This window comes from Callithrix jacchus, chromosome 4 (assembly GCF_049354715.1).
Source record: "Callithrix jacchus isolate 240 chromosome 4, calJac240_pri, whole genome shotgun sequence".
Lineage (NCBI taxonomy): Eukaryota > Metazoa > Chordata > Mammalia > Primates > Cebidae > Callithrix > Callithrix jacchus.
In genome coordinates, this window is record NC_133505.1 from 114591637 (window position 1) to 114609719 (window position 18083).

The 18083-nt window shown below is 37.9% G+C and overlaps 1 protein-coding gene across 5 annotated transcripts in view; it reads left to right on the forward strand.

Annotated features, from left to right (window-relative positions):
* Nucleotides 1–18083, forward strand: part of AFG1L (AFG1 like ATPase) — a 251443-nt gene that overhangs the window by 202632 nt on the left and 30728 nt on the right. For all 5 annotated transcript variants that reach the window (XM_054254317.2, XM_078369902.1, XM_002746932.7 and 2 more), the window contains 2 exons: nt 7643–7713; nt 7970–8070. In XM_054254317.2, the coding sequence (XP_054110292.1) occupies nt 7643–7713; nt 7970–8070 (172 nt within the window). The remainder of the gene's footprint in view (nt 1–7642; nt 7714–7969; nt 8071–18083) is intronic.

An 18083-nucleotide genomic window follows, 5' to 3' on the forward strand; every position in this document is an offset into this window, starting at 1 on the left:
AAGCCCTGGATATCCTTGTTGATTTTCTGTCTGGTTGATCTGTCTAATATTGACAGTGGGGTGTTAAAGTCTCCCACTATTATTGTGTGGGAGTCTAAGTCTCTTTGTAAGTCGTTAAGAACTTGCCTTATGTATCTGGGTGCTCCTCTATTGGGTCCATATATGTTTAGGATCGTTAGCTCTTCTTGTTGTATTGATCCTTTTACCATTATGTAATGGCCTTCTTTGTCTCTTTTGATCTTTGTTGCTTTAAAGTCTATTTTATCAGAGATGAGAATTGCAACTCCAGGTTTTTTTTTTGCTCTCCATTTGCTTGGTAAATCTTCCTCCATCCCTTTATTTTGAGCCTTTGTATATCCTTGCATATGAGATGGGTTTCCTGGATACAGCACACTGATGGGTTTTGGATTTTTATCCAATTTGCCAGTCTGTGTCTTTTGATTGGTGCATTTAGCCCATTTACATTTAGGGTTAATATTGTTATGTGTGAATTTGATACTGCCATTTTGATGCTAGCTGGCTGTTTTGCCTGTTAGTTGTTGTAGATTCTTCATTATGTTGATGCTCTTTAGCATTTAGTGTGATTTTGGAATGGCTGGTACTGGTTGTTCCTTTCTATGTGTAGTGCCTCTTTCAGGCGCTCTTGTAAAGGAGGCCTGGTGGTGACAAAATCTCTGAGTACTTGCTTGTTCGCAAAGGATTTTATTTTTCCTTCACTTCTGAAGCTCAGTTTGGCTGGATATGAAATTCTGGGTTGAAAGTTCTTTTCTTTAAGGATGTTGAATATTGGCCCCCACTCTCTTCTGGCTCATAGAGTTTCTGCCGAGAGATCTGCTGTGAGTCTGATGGGCTTCCCTTTGTGGGTGACCCGACCTTTCTCTCTGGCTGCCCTTAGTATTTTCTCCTTTATTTCAACCTTGTTGAATCTGACGATTATGTGCCTTGGGGTTGCTCTTCTTGCGGAATATCTTTGTGGTGTTCTCTGTATTTCCTGCAATTGAGTGTTGGCCTGTCTTGCTAGGTGGGGGAAATTTTCCTGGATAATGCCCTGAAGAGTATTTTCCAGCTTGGATTCATTCTCTTCGTCACATTCTGGTACACCTATCAAACGTAGGTTAGGTCTCTTCACATAGTCCCACATTTCTTGGAGACTTTGTTCATTCCTTTTTGCGTTTTTTTTCTCTGATCTTGGTTTCTCGTTTTATTTCATTGAGTTGATCTTCGACTTCTGATATTCTTTCTTCTGCTTGGTCAGTTCGGCTCTTGAACCTTGTGCATGCTTCGTGAAGTTCTCGTATTGTGTTTTTCAGCTCCTTTAATTCATTCATATTCCTCTCTAAGTTATCCATTCTTGTTATCATTTCCTCAAATCTTTTTTCATATCTTTTTTCAAGGTTCTTAGTTTCTTTGCATTGATTTAAAACATGTTCTTTTAGCTCACAAAAGTTTCTCATTATCCACCTTCTGAAATCTAATTTCGTCACAGTCATTCTCCATCCAGCTTTGTTCCCTTACTAGTGAGGAGTTTTGGTCCTTTCTAGGAGGCGAGGTGTTCTGGTTTTGGGTGTTTTCCTCCTTTTTGTGCTGGTTTCTTCCCATCTTTGTGGATTTATCCACCTGTCGTCTGTGTAGTTGCTGACTTTTTGATTGGGTCTCTGAGTGGACACCCAGATTGTTGATGATGAAGTATTTCTGTTACTTGGTTTTCCTTCTACCAGTCTAGCCCCTTCAGTGTACGACTGCTGAGGTCCACTCCAGGCCCTTCTTTTCTGGGGTGCACCTATAGCAGCTGCGGAACAGCGAGGAATGCTACCAGTTTATTTTTCTGCTATCTTTGTCCCAGAATGACGCCTGCCAAATGTCAGTCTTTTGGATATAGAGGGGTCAGGGAGCTGCTTGAGGAGACAGTCTGTACTTTATAGGAGCTCAAGTGCTGAGCTGTGAGCTCTGTTGTTCATTCAGGGCTGTTATGCTGCTATGTTTAATTCTGCTGCAACATAACTCATAAAAAAAACCCTTTTTCTCTCAGATTCTCTGTCTGGGGGGGTTTGGGGCTTTCCTTGTGAGTGTCCGTCTTGCTGTCCTGCCCAGCTAGGAGGCAGTCTAGTCACTATTTGCCTGCCGAGGCTCCGCCCTGTTGGTGTGAGGTTCACCCTGTTGCTGCAGGCTCTGCCCTTCTGCTGCGGTCTCTGCCCTGCTGCCACGGGCTACACCCTGCGGCGGAGTCTCTCTCTGTTGTAGCGGGTTGCCTCGGCAACGGCAGGCTGCGTCAGCAATGGGTGTGTACCTCAGTAGGGGCAGTTTGCCTCGGTAATGGCGGACGCCCCTCCCGCACGGAGCTGCGGCCTCAGGGAACCCCTCCACGGGGAGCATTTGGAATCGCCGTTTTGCTTGTCCCACTGCGCTACCCCAAACGCTGTGACCCTGGAATCTCCTGGGCTGGCTCACTGTCCAAGTCCCGTTCAGTCTCAAGTTCAGCCCTCCCAAGTCTCAGGTTGCCAGCCCAACAGGGCATTCGGACGAGCGTGCTTTGTGCGGAGCGCTGTGTAGCACTGCCACAGCGCGGGCCGCCGCCGCACCGGCTGCGGCTGCACCAGCCAAAACCTCTGCCTGGCGTCCCGCGTCTCCTCTATACCTAGGAATTTCCCCGTTCTGTGGGCAACAAAGATCCGTCTGGAAATGCGGCCCTGACTCACCCCCTCCGTGGATTGACCGCGAGCTTCAATCCTGGGTTGTTCTCACAGTGCCATCTTGAGTCCTCTCCCTTCACTCTATATTTCAAAACATCATGTAATACAACTTAAATATATACAACAAAAAAGTTTAAAACAATTTTTTAATGAGTGTCCATTTTCCTTGCTTGGGATAGTTTATCTTTTTCTTTCTGTCTGCCAATTTGGATAGAACAGCATCTTATTTTACTTTACATTGGTTGTTACTAGTAAAACAGAATGATTTTACATATATGTTTCTTGTCCATTGAGCTATCTTTATGCAGTTCATCTGAGTCCTTTGACAGTGTTTTTACTGAGGTATCCAGCTTTTCTTTCTGTTGGGATCTCTTTATACCTTGATAATATTAATTGTATGCCATAAACGTTTCCATTATGTTCCCAGTTTGACCTTGCCTTATTTGTTTTATTTATAATACTTTCAGTTATACAGAAAATTTATATTTCATATGTTTAAATTAGACATGTGACTTAATTCTCCGAGTCTCAGTTTTCTCTTCTGTAAATATAGGATAATAACTTAACCTACATGGTAAGGTGGGGTCAGTATTCATAAATTAACTCCTATGTAATAGTCATTCAGAAAATGATAGCTTTTGTTATTCTTTGTATGACACATTGAAATAGTTCAGAATCATCTAAAAATTTTACAAGAATTGCAAAACATGCTTAAAGGTATTTAAACTGGATATGAAAATGGATAAAAAATAAGACTGAATCTTTTAGACTAGTGGAGACAGACTGATTTTTTCTTGCTGCCTTTTCTAATTCTTTTCCTTAAAACAATTCAAGGATCTCTGCCGATGCATCCTCTGAAGTAGGACAACCTGAAGTCTGAGTGAAATGTGAAAGGACAAGTTTTTTGTTGTTGTTGTTGTTAAGGGATTATAAATATATTTCTTTCTGGTAAGGATTTCTTCCATGGCATTCTTATTTATTTTATATCAATCTAGATATGTCTAAAAAAACAGAAACACAACTAGCCCTCCCTGCTTTTAAGACAATATTGAAGATGAAGTTCCTGTCTCTCAGGAGGTCAGTACAACATACTCCCTGAGGTTGAGTGCAAGTTGGCTTAGATGGACAACAGTTATAAGTTACATAAGCTGCTTTTACGAACTGCAGTTATTTTTAAGCCCTTGACACCTATACCCTTCCCTCCCTCCCTCCCTCCCTTCCTATTTCTTTTCTTTCTTTTTTTCTTTCTTGCTTTCTTTTTTTTTTTTTTTTTTTTGTTTGAGACACAGTCTTGCTCTGTCACTCAGGCTGGAGTGCAGTGGCACAATCTTGGCTCATTGTAACCTCCACCTCCCGGGTTCAAGGAATCTCCTGCCTCAGCCTCCTGAATAGCTGGGATTACAGGCACACACCACCATGCCCAGCTAATTTTTATATTTTTTGTAGAGATGGGGTTTTGACATGTTGGTCAGTCTGGCCTCAAGTAAACTGGCCACCTCAGCTTCCCAAAGTGCTGGGATTACAGGCGTAAGCCACCATGCCCAGCTTATGCCATTAAAATTTTTTATTTTGCATTTTGTAACTTCTGAGTAACTATGATAATATAATAGAGTTTTTATAAGACAGTTTTATAATACAAATTTTGTGATATTTCACATGTAATTTCACTATATATAAAATCAGGTATTGTAATTTAACAGGTGACTTAGGTATATGTACCACACATAGTATATGTACCATAGTGTATATGTACTGCATTTTCTTTATCTGGTCCATCACTGATGGGGATTCAGGTGACCTGATTGAAGTTTAGTGAGTCACATTTTGATAATGTATTATATAATAGACCACAGAGTAAAAAGGAAATCACCACTGAGGAAATTTGTAAGAAATTATTTATTCACCAAATACGCTTTTAGAGACCTGTCTTCTGTCTTGGTTATTTTTCAGAATTCAGTTTTTCCCCTATGTTGAGTAATGTGCCTGTCCTAAGGAAAGATTAACTTTCTAAATGACAGCAGACCATACTGGGTGGGTGGTGTTGCTCTCTTTTCGCTATATCCCTTAAAAAGCAGCTTATTTTTTAAAAAATATATTTTATTTTAAGTTCTAGGATACATGTGTAGGATGTACAGATTTGTTACATAAGGAAACGTGTGCCATGGTGGTTTGTCAAACCTATCAACCCATCACCTAGCTATTAAGCCCCACATGCATTAGCTATTTATCCTGATGCTCTTCCTCCCCCTGCCTCTGCCCCCGACAGGCCCTGGTGTATGTTGTTTCCCTCCTTGTGTCCATGTGTTCTCATTGTTCGGCTTTCATTTATGAGTGAGAACATGTGGTATTTAGTTTTCTGTTCCTATGTTAGATTGCTGAGGATAATGGCTGCCAGCTCCATCCTTGTCTCTGCCCAGGACGTGATCTTGTTCCTTTTTATGGATGCATAGTATTCCATAGTGTATATGTACCAGATTTTCTTTATCCTGTCCATCATTCATGGGCATTTGGGTTGATTCCATGTCTTTGCTGTTGTGAATAGTGCTGCAATAAATATGCATGTACATCTATCTTGATAGTAGAATGATTTATATTCCTTTGGGTATATATCCAGTAATGGGATTGCAGGATCAAATGGTATTTCTGGTTCTATATCCTTGAGGTATCACCATACTGTCTTCCACAATGGTTGAGCTAATTTACATTTCCACCAACAGTGTAAAAGTGTTCCTATTTCTCTACAGTATCGCTAGCATCTGTCATTTCTTGTTCTTTTTAATAATTGCCATACTAACTGGCATGAGATGTTATCTCATTGTGGTTTTGATTTGCATTTCTCTAATGACCAGTGGTGTTGAGCTTTTTTCTGTGCTTGTTGGCTGCATAAATGTCCTTTGAGAAGTGTCTGTTCATGTCCTTTGCTTACGTTTTGATGGGGTTGTTTTTTTTCCCTCATAAATTTCTTTAAGTTCCTTGTAGATTCTGGTTATTAAACCTTTGTCAAATGGGTAGATTGCAAAAATTTTCTCCCATTCTGTAAGTTATTTATTCCATGCCTATGTCCTGGATGATATTGCCTAGATTTTCTTCTAGGGTTTTAATGGTTTTGTGTTTTACATTTAAGTCTTTAATCCATCTTGAGTTTATTTTTTATAAAGTGTAAGGAAGGGGTCCAGTTTCAGTTTTCTGCATATGGCCAGCCAGTTTTCCCAGCACCATTTATTAAACAGGAAATCCTTTGCCCATTGCTTGTTTTTGTTGTTTGTCAAAAATCAGATGGTTGTACATATGTGGTCTTATTTCTGAGATCTCTATTCTGTTCAATTGGTCTGTGTGTCTGTTTTGGTAGTAGTACCATGCTGTTTTGGTTACTGTAGTCTTGTAGTATAGTTTGAAGTTGGCTAGAGTGATGCCTCCAGCTTTGTTCTTTTAGCTTAAGATTGTCTTGGCTATATGAGCTCAAAAAGTAGCTTACTTTTAAACTTCTTTTTTCTTTGCTTGTATACACCAAAGGTGTTATTGGGTCCACATGAATTCTCAAGAATGATGTCTAAACAGACATGTGCTTGGCATGGACACTGACATTGACATTGGTTTATGTGATTTCTTTATACCTTTAAGATTGTTTCTGTCTCTAAAATTATTTTCTATAGTGTCATTTTGTTATTTTAATACCACTCTATTTGAATATCATACCAGACCTCATGGAAGTCAAATAGCATTTCTCCTGCAAAGTTAGTCATTGCAAATGTTTTTAACATCCTTTAAGGTGGCATGGTTATTACTTGGAATGTGACAGTTTCAAACTTTTCATAATGACTATGTGCTTTGTTGCATTTTAAGGACATTTGCTCTAGAACAGTTGAAGAATTGGGTGCTTGTGTGTTAAATGCCTACCACCTGATAATTATCTGAAGGGAGATGTTGTTTAGTTTAAGCTTAATATAAATAAAAGATAAAGTTTCATATTAACTTTCAATAAGACTTTAGTAAGATGGATGTCCAGAATTTAATTTAATTGCTTCTACATCTGCATAAGACTGATTTGTGTGTTAAAATTAAGCATATTGGCAGGTCATCCTGTAAAAGTTTGTATGTGGAATTGAAGTAAAGTTATATTTTTACTTGAAGCTCTTTTTAACAGTTTTTATTTCTTCTGCCAGGTATTTTATTAACTGTTAATTTACCAACCCCTCTTTAAAAAAAAAAAAAGGTGAGAGGAAAAAGGCCATAGCATTATCACCTTTATATATGAGTTCTCTAAACCATATGGTGATTTCTAATTAGAATACAAAAGATTCTGTGATGAGACTAACTTCATAGTAGCTGTAATAGTGGGCCTCACAGAAGGAGAGAGTTTTCTTTAATTTCCAACAAGGAGACTTTTGAGAGAAACTGTGTGGTCTCTAATTGTCCCTATACCAGAAGTCTGACAAAGTTATTGATGTGCAGATCAAATTGGTATTTTGAAGGTAGTAATTTAATTCTGGATGTTTGATCCTCTCAGTCAGTGGCTTGACTTGATTTTTTTTTTAATGCAGCTTCAATATTTAATTTCACATGTACCCTCTCAGTAAAGATTTCAAAGGATACTTTGCTGGATGCTTGACTGCCTTGTCTATTTGCTCTTGTTTTGCATGCAAGAGAGAGCCAGAAGCTTTCTTCTCATTGTGTACACATGGTATTAATGGATTTACTCTGCCTGTATCGTCTCATTACTGGAAACAGCTAGAAGCACAGAAGTCTTTCAGTGTATGCAAATAAGGCAGAATCATCTACCTGAGAGTTAATATTCTCTGCTTTTAAGTGTATTCTAAATCTAATGTTTGTATTTAGAGCATAACATCCTGTTCTTTTTTTTTATGGGCAAAAAGCTAAGCAGGCTCAGGCAGCTGTTTGATGTTGGCTTCAAGTGTTATTAATTTCATATTCTATTATTCTTTTCACTGTAGCACAAGTGAAGCTGATGTGGAGGCTGTCATGGATAAGTTGTTTGATGAGCTGGCTCAGAAACAAAATGATTGTACGTAAGTTAATTTCTCTTGAAAGAGAATACATTTAGAACACAATGCCCAATCTCCACTGACCAATTAATAAGTTCCATTGCTGTATATGGGTTGATGCCACGCTCAAGTGGCAGTCATTGTATCAGCATTTTGTCTAATTTATGTGTTGAATCATGTGCTATTATTCATCAAGCTATGCATTTCCTATCTGTAAGAGATGAATTTTATAGTAATTATCCAGACAAGATTGAGTCTTTGTTCATGTTCCCATAGTAACTAGACCAAGGATTCTAAAAGTGCAAGGCAGAGAGCTGCGCCTGAATAAAGCCTGTGGAACCGTTGCCGACTGCACATTTGAAGAGCTGTGTGAGAGAGTAAGTATCCAGGCACGTCCAGACTCACTGGCCTTTTCACATGTTAAAATACTTCATGTTTTCCTCTCTGCCCATTTCAGATTTTAAAATACCATTCACAGAATCAGAACCAATTTAAAAGTCTTATTAGGGGAAATACTCATCTATATTTGCCATGTACTTTTTATAGATGTTGGCACAAAATTTGCACTTAGAAGGGCTCTAATGCAAAATTAGAAATGCAGAGAGAACTGTCAGCTGTTGCTAGAAGCAAAAATAAAATCAGTTTGGGAGTTGTTTTGTAAAAGTCAAACATAAGAGAGTTTGGAAAAGTATTTGAGGTGAGGGTTAATATGTGGGAAAAAGGAAGATAAAATAATGCTAGCATGATCCAAGGAAGCATCACATAAAAGAATTTCCACTCCTTGTACTCATTGCCCATTTGTTATTGCCCTAATATCGGACCTACTAGGGCCAGGGTCAAAGAAGGTGAATTTCTATAATGTGACATCTATATTATATAATAAATAATATGTTCAACAAAGAAAAAACATTTACCTGTATATGCACATATTCATATAACTGAGAAAGATCTTGACTGCAGATTCATTATAGATATGAATTCTGTCTTTTAGAAGCTCTGGAATTATCAGTAGTCAATGGATATTCAATGTACTTATTGATTGCAAATCTTGAGGAAAACAAATCCAAATCAGATATAATTTTAAGCATAATTTCTCGATTAACATGCTTAATTTATTCTAGCTGGTCTCTGTTTTAGCTTCACTTTTAGGTAACTAAAGAAGAGTTGCTTTTCAGTAAGGAAAAAGACAAAATACTTATACCTGCGGCCATTTTATAAGTGCTTTTCTTAAAGCTAGTCACTTGATTACTTCTAACCAGTGTAAATTTATAATTTTTTAAGCCAGAGAGATTAAGTCAGTTTGCAATTGCTTAATACTTCAGAACCAGTAAAGTTTAGGTTCAATGAGGATCCTCTGACAGGGTGGTAATGTTGATCTCTGTTAGTGAAAGTCATTCTGGGTGATAGGCACCTTTCAGACCTCTCCTGGATGGATCTTTAAGGTCCTGATAACCTAACATCTTCTGACAAAATTCTATTAAGGCTCCCACTTAGGTTTTACTCATTTTGCAAGAGAAATAAACTTGAGAAGAATCTTGTATATCCAAAAGATGAAGCTCCTCCACTTTCTGCAGAAGAGGACCCCATGGGGAAACAGGAAAAGACAAGCCTGTTGAATCTTGGAAGAGGAAGGCAAAGATGGTCTCTTTTGGAGCAGATACCGAGTTTTATCTACATTTTTACAATATGCTCATTGTTTTAGGAGTCTTAGTAAGAGGAAAAGGCCATTTATTGGGGACCAAAATCTTCAGTTTATTTGTTATCAGGGGTGATGGGGAAGAAGATTGAGACTTTATCTTGAAAAATGAAATAATGCTTATAAAATTAAATCATTTTATCTTATTTGATAAAAGTTTGGATTATAATGGCAACTACAAACTAAACTCTTAGATTAAACAATGAACAAGTGCGTTGGCATGATCATGGTTCACTATAACCTCGACCTCCTGGGCTTAGGCAATCCTCCCACCTCAGCCTGCCCAGTAGGTGGGACTACAGGCACACAACACCACGCCTGGCTAGTTTTTTAAAAAGGTTTTTGTAGAGATGGGGGTCTCACCATGTTTTCCAGGCCTCAAGAGATCCACCCAGCTCAGCCTCCCAAAGTGCTGAGATTACAGATAATGAGCTACCATGCCCAGCCTTGTCAATTATTTTCTTTTGAACTTTTTGTGGTGTCATTATTTGTTGATTTTTTTTCTTCTCCAAGTTGGCCAGATCTTCATTTGTCAGTGAGTTTGCATGGACAGGTTCGCTCTTTATCTAGACTGTAATTTTGGGGTGTTTACTACATTTCATAAGCATTGAATGACCTGCAAAAGGCATTGACGTGGTAAGTGGGATTAGGTCCCAGTGTTAAGCTGTGAGGGATATTTGAGGAAGGGCTAAGTTTTTAAGTGGCTAATTCATTGGTGACTATTTTCTTGTTATGATGATTTTGCATTGCTTTGCAACCTTGTAACTGCAATTCAGATATTGATTTCTTGCATGAAGAGGACAACTGAAATCCCTCAACTTTAGATGTAGCCTAAAACTCTTAATGAGTTATAATGATCTTATGAGTCAGGCTAAATAGTTGCCAAAAACCATTAAGTTAAAAAAAAAAACACATCTAACCTGAGGTAAAGAAGCAGACATCCGGTGTGTCTGAGACAGTCCCAGTTGTGGATCATCCTCGTTTTCTAGAAGGCTCTTGAAGCCCGAGACTAGTCCAACCACCTGATACCATCATGAAAAAATCTTTGGCAAGGTGTAGATTGATTAACAGTCTATCATGATTATTTTTGAGCCATGGCCCCTTCGAAGGAAACTTACCTGTGTCTTGCTAAGGTAAAAGGAGGTTTAGATTGGAAGCCCTTAACATATGCCATAAGTCAAATGAAAAAGCCTGGCATGTTCTGCTCCTTGCACACCTCTTCCCTCACTGTTCCAAGCACAGTTCCTCAGATATGTAATCCTATAGGTTAACATTTAGCCTCTTGGTAGCTCCAGGATTCTTTTTTTTTTCTTTTTTACTCACCCACTATCATGAGATAGGATTCTCTTTCTTTGTAAATGTATAATTCAGTACTGTCATGTTCAGAGAAGCAGTCCAAGTTAGGAGACCCTGTAACACATACATAATAATAACATACATAATGATAATAATAGAGCCATGCATCAGGCATCATTCTAAGCACTGTTATATATTAACTCATTGATACTTATAATAGGTAGGCACTATTATTGTACCCATTGTATAGGTAGATAATTTGAGATACCAAGATGTTAAGTTACTTTCCCAAGGTCACACAGCTACTAAGTAGTGTAGCCAGAGCTTTGCCTCCTTGGTAGTTTGGGAGTCAGATCCTGTTTTTTGAATTACTACATTGCATTGGAAGATGTTCTGGACAAGTTATGCCTCAATCTTTAATATACTTTGGCCTCTATCTTAAAGTGTAATCATTTGGGAGGCTGAGGCAGGCGGATCACATGAGGTCAGGAGATCAGACCAGCCTGGACATAGCAAAACCCCATCTCTACTAAAAATACAGAAATTAGCCGGGCATGGTGGCAGGGACCTGTAATCCCAGCCACTCAGGAGGCTGAGGCACGAGAATCGCTTGAACCCAGGAGGTTAGGGTTGCGGTGAGCCAAGATTGCACCACTGCATTCCAGCTTGAGTGACAGCGAGACTCTGTCTCAAAAAGAAAATAATAATAACAAATAACAACAACAACAACAACAATAAATAAAGTGTAATCAGATACTTTGTGATTTCTCACATCTGAGCTAAGCTTTAAGAATTTTATGGAGCATGAAGCTAGCTGGGGAGCAGACATCCACCAGTCCTGAGAGCCTCCCTCTGTGTTGAAGAGTTTAGTACACACCTGCCCAACTCATGTGTCTTGGCATATCCACTGGGAGTGGGTACAGATACAAACCCTTCTGCCCTTCTGAAGGCTGTACCTCCAGGGTTTATGCCTCCAGGCAAGGGGCCCCAAGCCTTATGAAGCCTAATCTCTTTGCCCATTAAAAATAATATTTCCTCTTCCTGTCATAATATGACAAAGTTTGGGAAGTGCTACCTTAGAGAAGTGTGGGAAGGTGGAGGAGAATATGTTTGGGTGGTCTTTGTTCCCTACCGTTCCCTCCATATCACAGCTGTGGCAAAGGAAAATCCATCTCTGTGGACATGACATGAGCTTTCAGGTTTCCTTTCCTTACCTTGATACAGCTACTTGCTTTAATCTGAGGGTAGTGGAAAAGTCAGAAATATGGTTATTTAAGGCAGTGGTTCTCAAAGTGTGGCTTATAGACCTCTGGGGTCCCTGAAACCCTTTCAGGGGTCCTGGGAATCTAAACTCTCTGTAATACTTCTTGCCTTTTTCACACTGGTAGTATTTACAATAATGATGCAAAAGCAATGATGGGTGAAACTGCTGGCACCTTAACAGGAATCAAGGCAGTAGCACCTTTTCACTGATCATATACTCACAGTATAAATAAATAAACAAACAAATAACCCAGCTCCATTTAAGAATATCCTTAAATAAGCAGTAAAAATTATTTTGTTAAATCTCAACTTTGAGAACATGTCTTTTGAATATTCTTTGTGATGAAGCGGGAAGTACACATAATGAAACACTTCTGCTCTATATCAAATATGAAGGCTGCCCTGGGAAAAGCACATGTATGGTTGTTTGAGTTGCAAGCTGAACTAGCCACTGTTTTCACAGAATACTATTTTCACTTGGAAGACTGAGTGACAGACAAACTATGGTTATTCAGATTTGGCAGACATTTTCTCACAATGTTTGACAGACATTTTCTTGAAAATGAATGAAATAAGACTGTCATTTCAAGGAAAACAACTGACAATATTTGTTGCCAGTGATAAAATTTGAGCAAACAAGTGAAAATTAGAATTTTGGAAAACTTGTTTCTGCCATCATGAGCTTGACAGCTTCCCAATTCTTAAACATCTTTCAGATGAGATTGATGGTGAATTATCAAAACACATGCAATGTTTTGATAATTGTCTAATTAAATGTGTCAACATTTGGAAGATCTACATAACTCATTGAACCAATACTTTACAATAAGCAATGCATGCTCTTACAAAATCATACATGACAAAAGATCCACTTAAAGTGTAGGAAAGACTAATGGATTTTAATATAATGGAATTCAAAAAGTATACTGCTATTGTTTCAGTTTTTACATTGCAACTAACATTTAAAAAATGACCTCTTTTCAAGTTAAAATTCTTTAACAGATTCTATTTTTTAGAATAGTTTTGGGCTTATAGAAACTCAAGACTCTGGTATAGAGAGTTTCCACATACTTCTTAATCTAATTTCCCCTATTAACATCTTACATTCATAAGGTATATCTGTTACAATTAATGAACCAATATTGATACATTATTATTAACTAAAGTCTGTGCTTTCAGATTTCCCCAGTTTTTACCTAATATCCTTTTTCTGTTCCAGAATACCACATTACCTTTAGTTATGTCTCCTTAGGCTTTTCTTGGCTATGACAGTTTCTCACAGACTTCTTGTTTTCTATGATCTTGACAGTTATGCGGAGTACTAGTTAGGTATTTGTAAACTGTTTCTTAATTGGGATTTGTCTGACGTTTTCCTTATGATTAGACTGGAATTATGGTCTTTGGGGAATAGTCCACAGAGATCAAGTACTACTTTCATCACATCATGTCAAGGATTTATACTGTCAACATGGCTTATAACTATTGATGCTAACCTTCATCACATTTACCTGAGATAGTGTTTGCCAGGTTTTCTTTTACCCTAAAGTTATTCTTTATCCCCCTTTCCACCATGTACTCTTTGGCAGTAACTTCTTGTTGAGTTTTTCTATAGCATCAAAGAATATCCAAAATTATCTGATAAGGCTATTAAAATACGTTTCCCTCTTTCAACTATGTATCTGTATAAGGCTTGACTTTCTTATATACTTCAATCCAAACAACTGAGTTGCAATAGATTGGATGTAAAAATGGATATGAGAATCCAGCTATTTTCTGTTAAGCCAGATATGAAAGAGATTTACAAAAATGTAAACTAATGCCATTCTTCTTAGTTATTTTCATTTCAAAAAATAGAATTGCTTTTCATAAAAACATGATTTGTGTTAACTTGATGGGCTTATTATAATGGCTTTATAATTGTTACTTTAAATGAATTAATACATATTTTAAAAATGTTCTCAGTTTTAATTTCTATTACAGGGAACATTGGGAGAGATAACCCATATAAGCAGACATTCCTTGGGTTTCTCAATAATTTTTAAAAGTGTAAAGGAGTGCTGAAGCCAAAAAGTTTGAGAACTCCTTGCTTTAGGGTTAAACTTTCATGGACCAAAAATGAAAGAATCCTACTGAAAGAAAACAAGCCAAAGCTGAATTCTAAAGGCTTAATGAGTAAACTGACTAGACCTAAATTTTCCTTATTGAAAAATATAATTTTCTGCAAACACCTGCAGAAAATTGTTTCCTCAACCGATAACTGTGCTCACAAGTAACTGTTTGCAAGAGCAGTTTGTTATTTCTGTCTTAAAAATAATGACAGGTGGCCAGGTGTGTTTGCAGAAAGTTTAGGAAGAGAAACATATCAGTTGATGCATATGCATGGGTATACGCATTGCTCACTATCAACTTGTTTATTACCTTTCTTCTTTGGTTTTTAGTATTCAAGAAATGGAAGTCTATCAGATAAGTGTGTTGGCCTCCATTTGTCTATTAATCTTGATTATATCATATTAACATATATATTCTTAGACTTTTTAAGTGTGCTGCATGGTATCCCTCAGGGAGTTGTTAAGTGACATTTCCCTTCTCTTTCTTTTTTTATGTTTTATTTATATTTATTACAAATGAAACCGCTGGTTGGGAGCTACTTCTGGTTTGTGTCCTGTGCTTCGTTCACTCTCAGTAAACATAATACTATAAGGATGAATAGCTTTTATCTCTACTACTTGACCAAGAGTCAAGGCTGATGGTGTTGAGATGCCAACAACAGTAGTAATTAGCATCAGGGAAGAAGGGCATTAATCACCAGAGCCAAGGCAGCCCAGGAATCTCCTTGGCCTTTTACCTTCCCAGCAGCAAAACCATTTTTGTAGCATTGCTGATCTGTGTGTGCTCATTTTCCACATTTCCTGACCTCTAGCCTTGCCATGTCCAAATAAGGCAGCCAGCCAGCCTGGCCACAGCATAGCAACAGGGAGGGCAAAAGTGATATTGCAAAGAGCTTAATAGAGAATGGGTCAAATTCTTGTAGGGAGGAATATGAATCCAGTATGAGCCATAAGTCTTTTGTCTGTCTTTCCCTGTCCACGTTACTAGTCAATCCTTAAACTATAGAGTCGTAGTTGTGGTGTTACAAGGCAGCTCCAGGGTTGTTTTATCTAACCATTCAACCAACACTGAATCCTACAAGACCCCAGTCCTCCATTTGCCTTGTAAAGCCAAACTGGGGAATGTAGTTAAATATGTGAGAAAGAATATAGATTATGTTCAGATAGGTGCAAAATTTTACCATACACACCAGGACCTAGTCTATTTCACATGACTCCTCAGAATGATAAAGAAGGTTTTTGGAATAAAATCCCATAATCGACTTATAATTTGATTTAAAAAAGTAAGATGTACACAAGTAACTTCTTACCTGAATTTATTTTGTTCTGATATTTTGTACATAAAAGAAAAAGCAAACTCTGTAAGACTGAAGATTGGAGGCTGGGTGCGGTGGCTCACACCTGTAATCCTGGTACTTTGGGAGGCCGAGGCGGATGGATCATGAGGTCAAGAGATCAAGACCATCCTGGCCAACATGGTGAAACCCCATCTCTACTAAAAGTACAAAAATTAGCTGGGTGTGATGGCGCATGTCTGTAGTCCTAGCTACTTGGGAGGCTGAGGCGAGAAATCCAATAAATCTGGGAGGCGGAGTTTGCAGTGAACCGAGATCTCTGCCACTGCACTACAGCCTGTGGCAGAGCATAGACTCTGTCTCAAAAAAAAAAAACCAGACTGGAGATTGGACTGAGGGATCCATTTTTACTAATTGTTGATTGATTTGTATCTTCCAAAGAAACCACTGTATATTGGGTTAAAAGTTGTTGAGTTTTTTGTTTGTTTGTTTGTTTTGTATTTTACTAGTTTAAAGGAATAAAGAAATGTCTGAAAAAGAGGGTCTGGGTTAGAAATTTGAAAACTATAGCCTCTTAGAATAATTGTGAATGTTTCCATCATGAAAAGGGAGTAAAGAGGGATTCGAAGAAATAAAGAGAACACCCTTCTCCTTTCTTCAGTGGCAGATTTTCTTTAATAGGACACATAGTGAGGCTGGAAAGTCCTGCCCAGCTTCTGTTCCCAAACTGAGGCAAGAGCAGCTTCTTAGATGATGCTATTCAGGGCTGCAGATTTTAAGCTCTGCAAGCCTCAAGCTCCTCAGGGAGAAAATAGGCTTTCATTTTCTGTGAATATATTTATGTCATGTTGTTAGCTGAAGTGATTCAAAAATATTGTTTCTCCTGTAATGGGGATAAAATGCCCAGGGATTCTCAGAGGGTCTCAATGGAAGAGTAAGTGTGTACTTTTAATATCTTCTCTGGCTTAGGAGTAACATTCTTTTGAGGATTGGATCTAGTAGTAGACACAAGTCCTCATGTTTGTTTTAAGGTCACTTCTACTCTAGGAAAGTATGATAAACTAGTATTTAAGAATTGCCTCAGTCTTTGAGAGGAATATGTCATTCATTTGCTCAGACGATGATTTAGAAGTACAAAGATTAAGAAATATGAATTAAAAACAATTTTTTTTTTTGAGACAAGGTCTTGTTCTTTTGCCCAGACTGGAGTTCAGTGGTGTGATCACTTCTCACTGCAATATTAGCCTCCCAGGCTCAAGTCGTCCTTCCTACCTCAGCCTCCCGAGTAGACTGAACTACAGGTGTATACCACCGTGCCCAGCTAATTTTAGTATTTTTTTGTAGAGGCAGGGTTTTGCCATGTTGCCCAGGCTGGTCTTGAACTCCTGGGCTCAAGCAAACCATCCTGCCTCAACCTCCCAAAGTCCTGGGAGTACAGCCATGAGCCACCATGCCCATGGTCATTAATTTTGTAAAAATAAACTTTGTTTTTAATTTAAAGGTAAATCATCTCATTTGGCTTTTAATAATAAATGTATCAGAGCTCGAAATAATAATTAAGAATAGCTCTTTAAAAAGAAGACCTATATGAAGAGATTGGTAAAGTGCTGAGAGAAGAAAAGTCTAATTCAACCAATGAATATGAATATAAAACACTTTAAAAGTACTTGTTTGATTTTTTTAAAAAACTTTCACGCTGATGGTTTTCCCATTGCTTACCTATCGACTGGCTTGGTTTTTCTTAAACAGAAACTCTTTTTTATCAAGCAATGCTTAAGTGTTTGTTTCCTGTCATAGAGTATGATTTGATATTTTCCTTAGTACCTTCCTTCAGATTAGATCAGTTGACTCAAAATTAATAATTACTTAGTACATTCCCAATTAGAATATTTAATAAGGATAATCTATTTTATCACTTTGAAATACATTTTATGGAGAAAAGTTTGGAAATTGTTAGAATATACTATTTTTATTTATTTTTTTTTAAGGAGGAAGGGAGGAAGGCAGGAAGGGAGGGAAGGGGGAAGGGAGGGAGGAAGGAAAGGATGAAGGAAGGCAGGAAGGGAGGAAGGGGGGAGGGAGAGAGGGAAGGAAGGAAGGGAAGAAAGGAAGGGAAGGAAGGAAATCAAGCAATGAGAGAGACATTGCCGACCTGGATTGAGAGGTTTACAAGTTGATTTCTTTTTTTTTTCTTTCTTTCTTTTTTTTTTTGAGAGAAGGAAAGAAAAAAAATGAGTAAAGGAGAGGAAGAAAGAGGAAGAGAAAGAGGGAGGGTGAACGGAAATATTGCTTTATTCTGAAAAAAAAATGGGTATTAATAATGGCCAATCAATGTTTCATTTAAACCCATGAGTAGGTGTGATGTGGTATTGACAAGGATGTATATTTTGTGTATTTGAAGTGGAGAGCTCTATGAATATTTATTAAGTTTACTTGTTCCGGATCTGAGTTCGAGTCCTTGATATTCTTATTAATTTTCTGTCTCATTGAATCTAAGTCTCTATGTATCTGGGTGTTAGGATCATTAGCTCTTGTTGTTGCATTGATCCTTTTACCACTATATCTTTGTTGCTTTAAAATCTATTTTATCCGCTACGAGAATTGCAACTCCTGCTTTTTATTTATTTATTTTTGCTCTCCATTTGTTTGGTAAATCTTTCTCCATCCCTTTGTTTTGAGTCTTTGTGTATCCTTGCATGTGAAACAGGTCTGGATGTAACATGCCGCTGGGT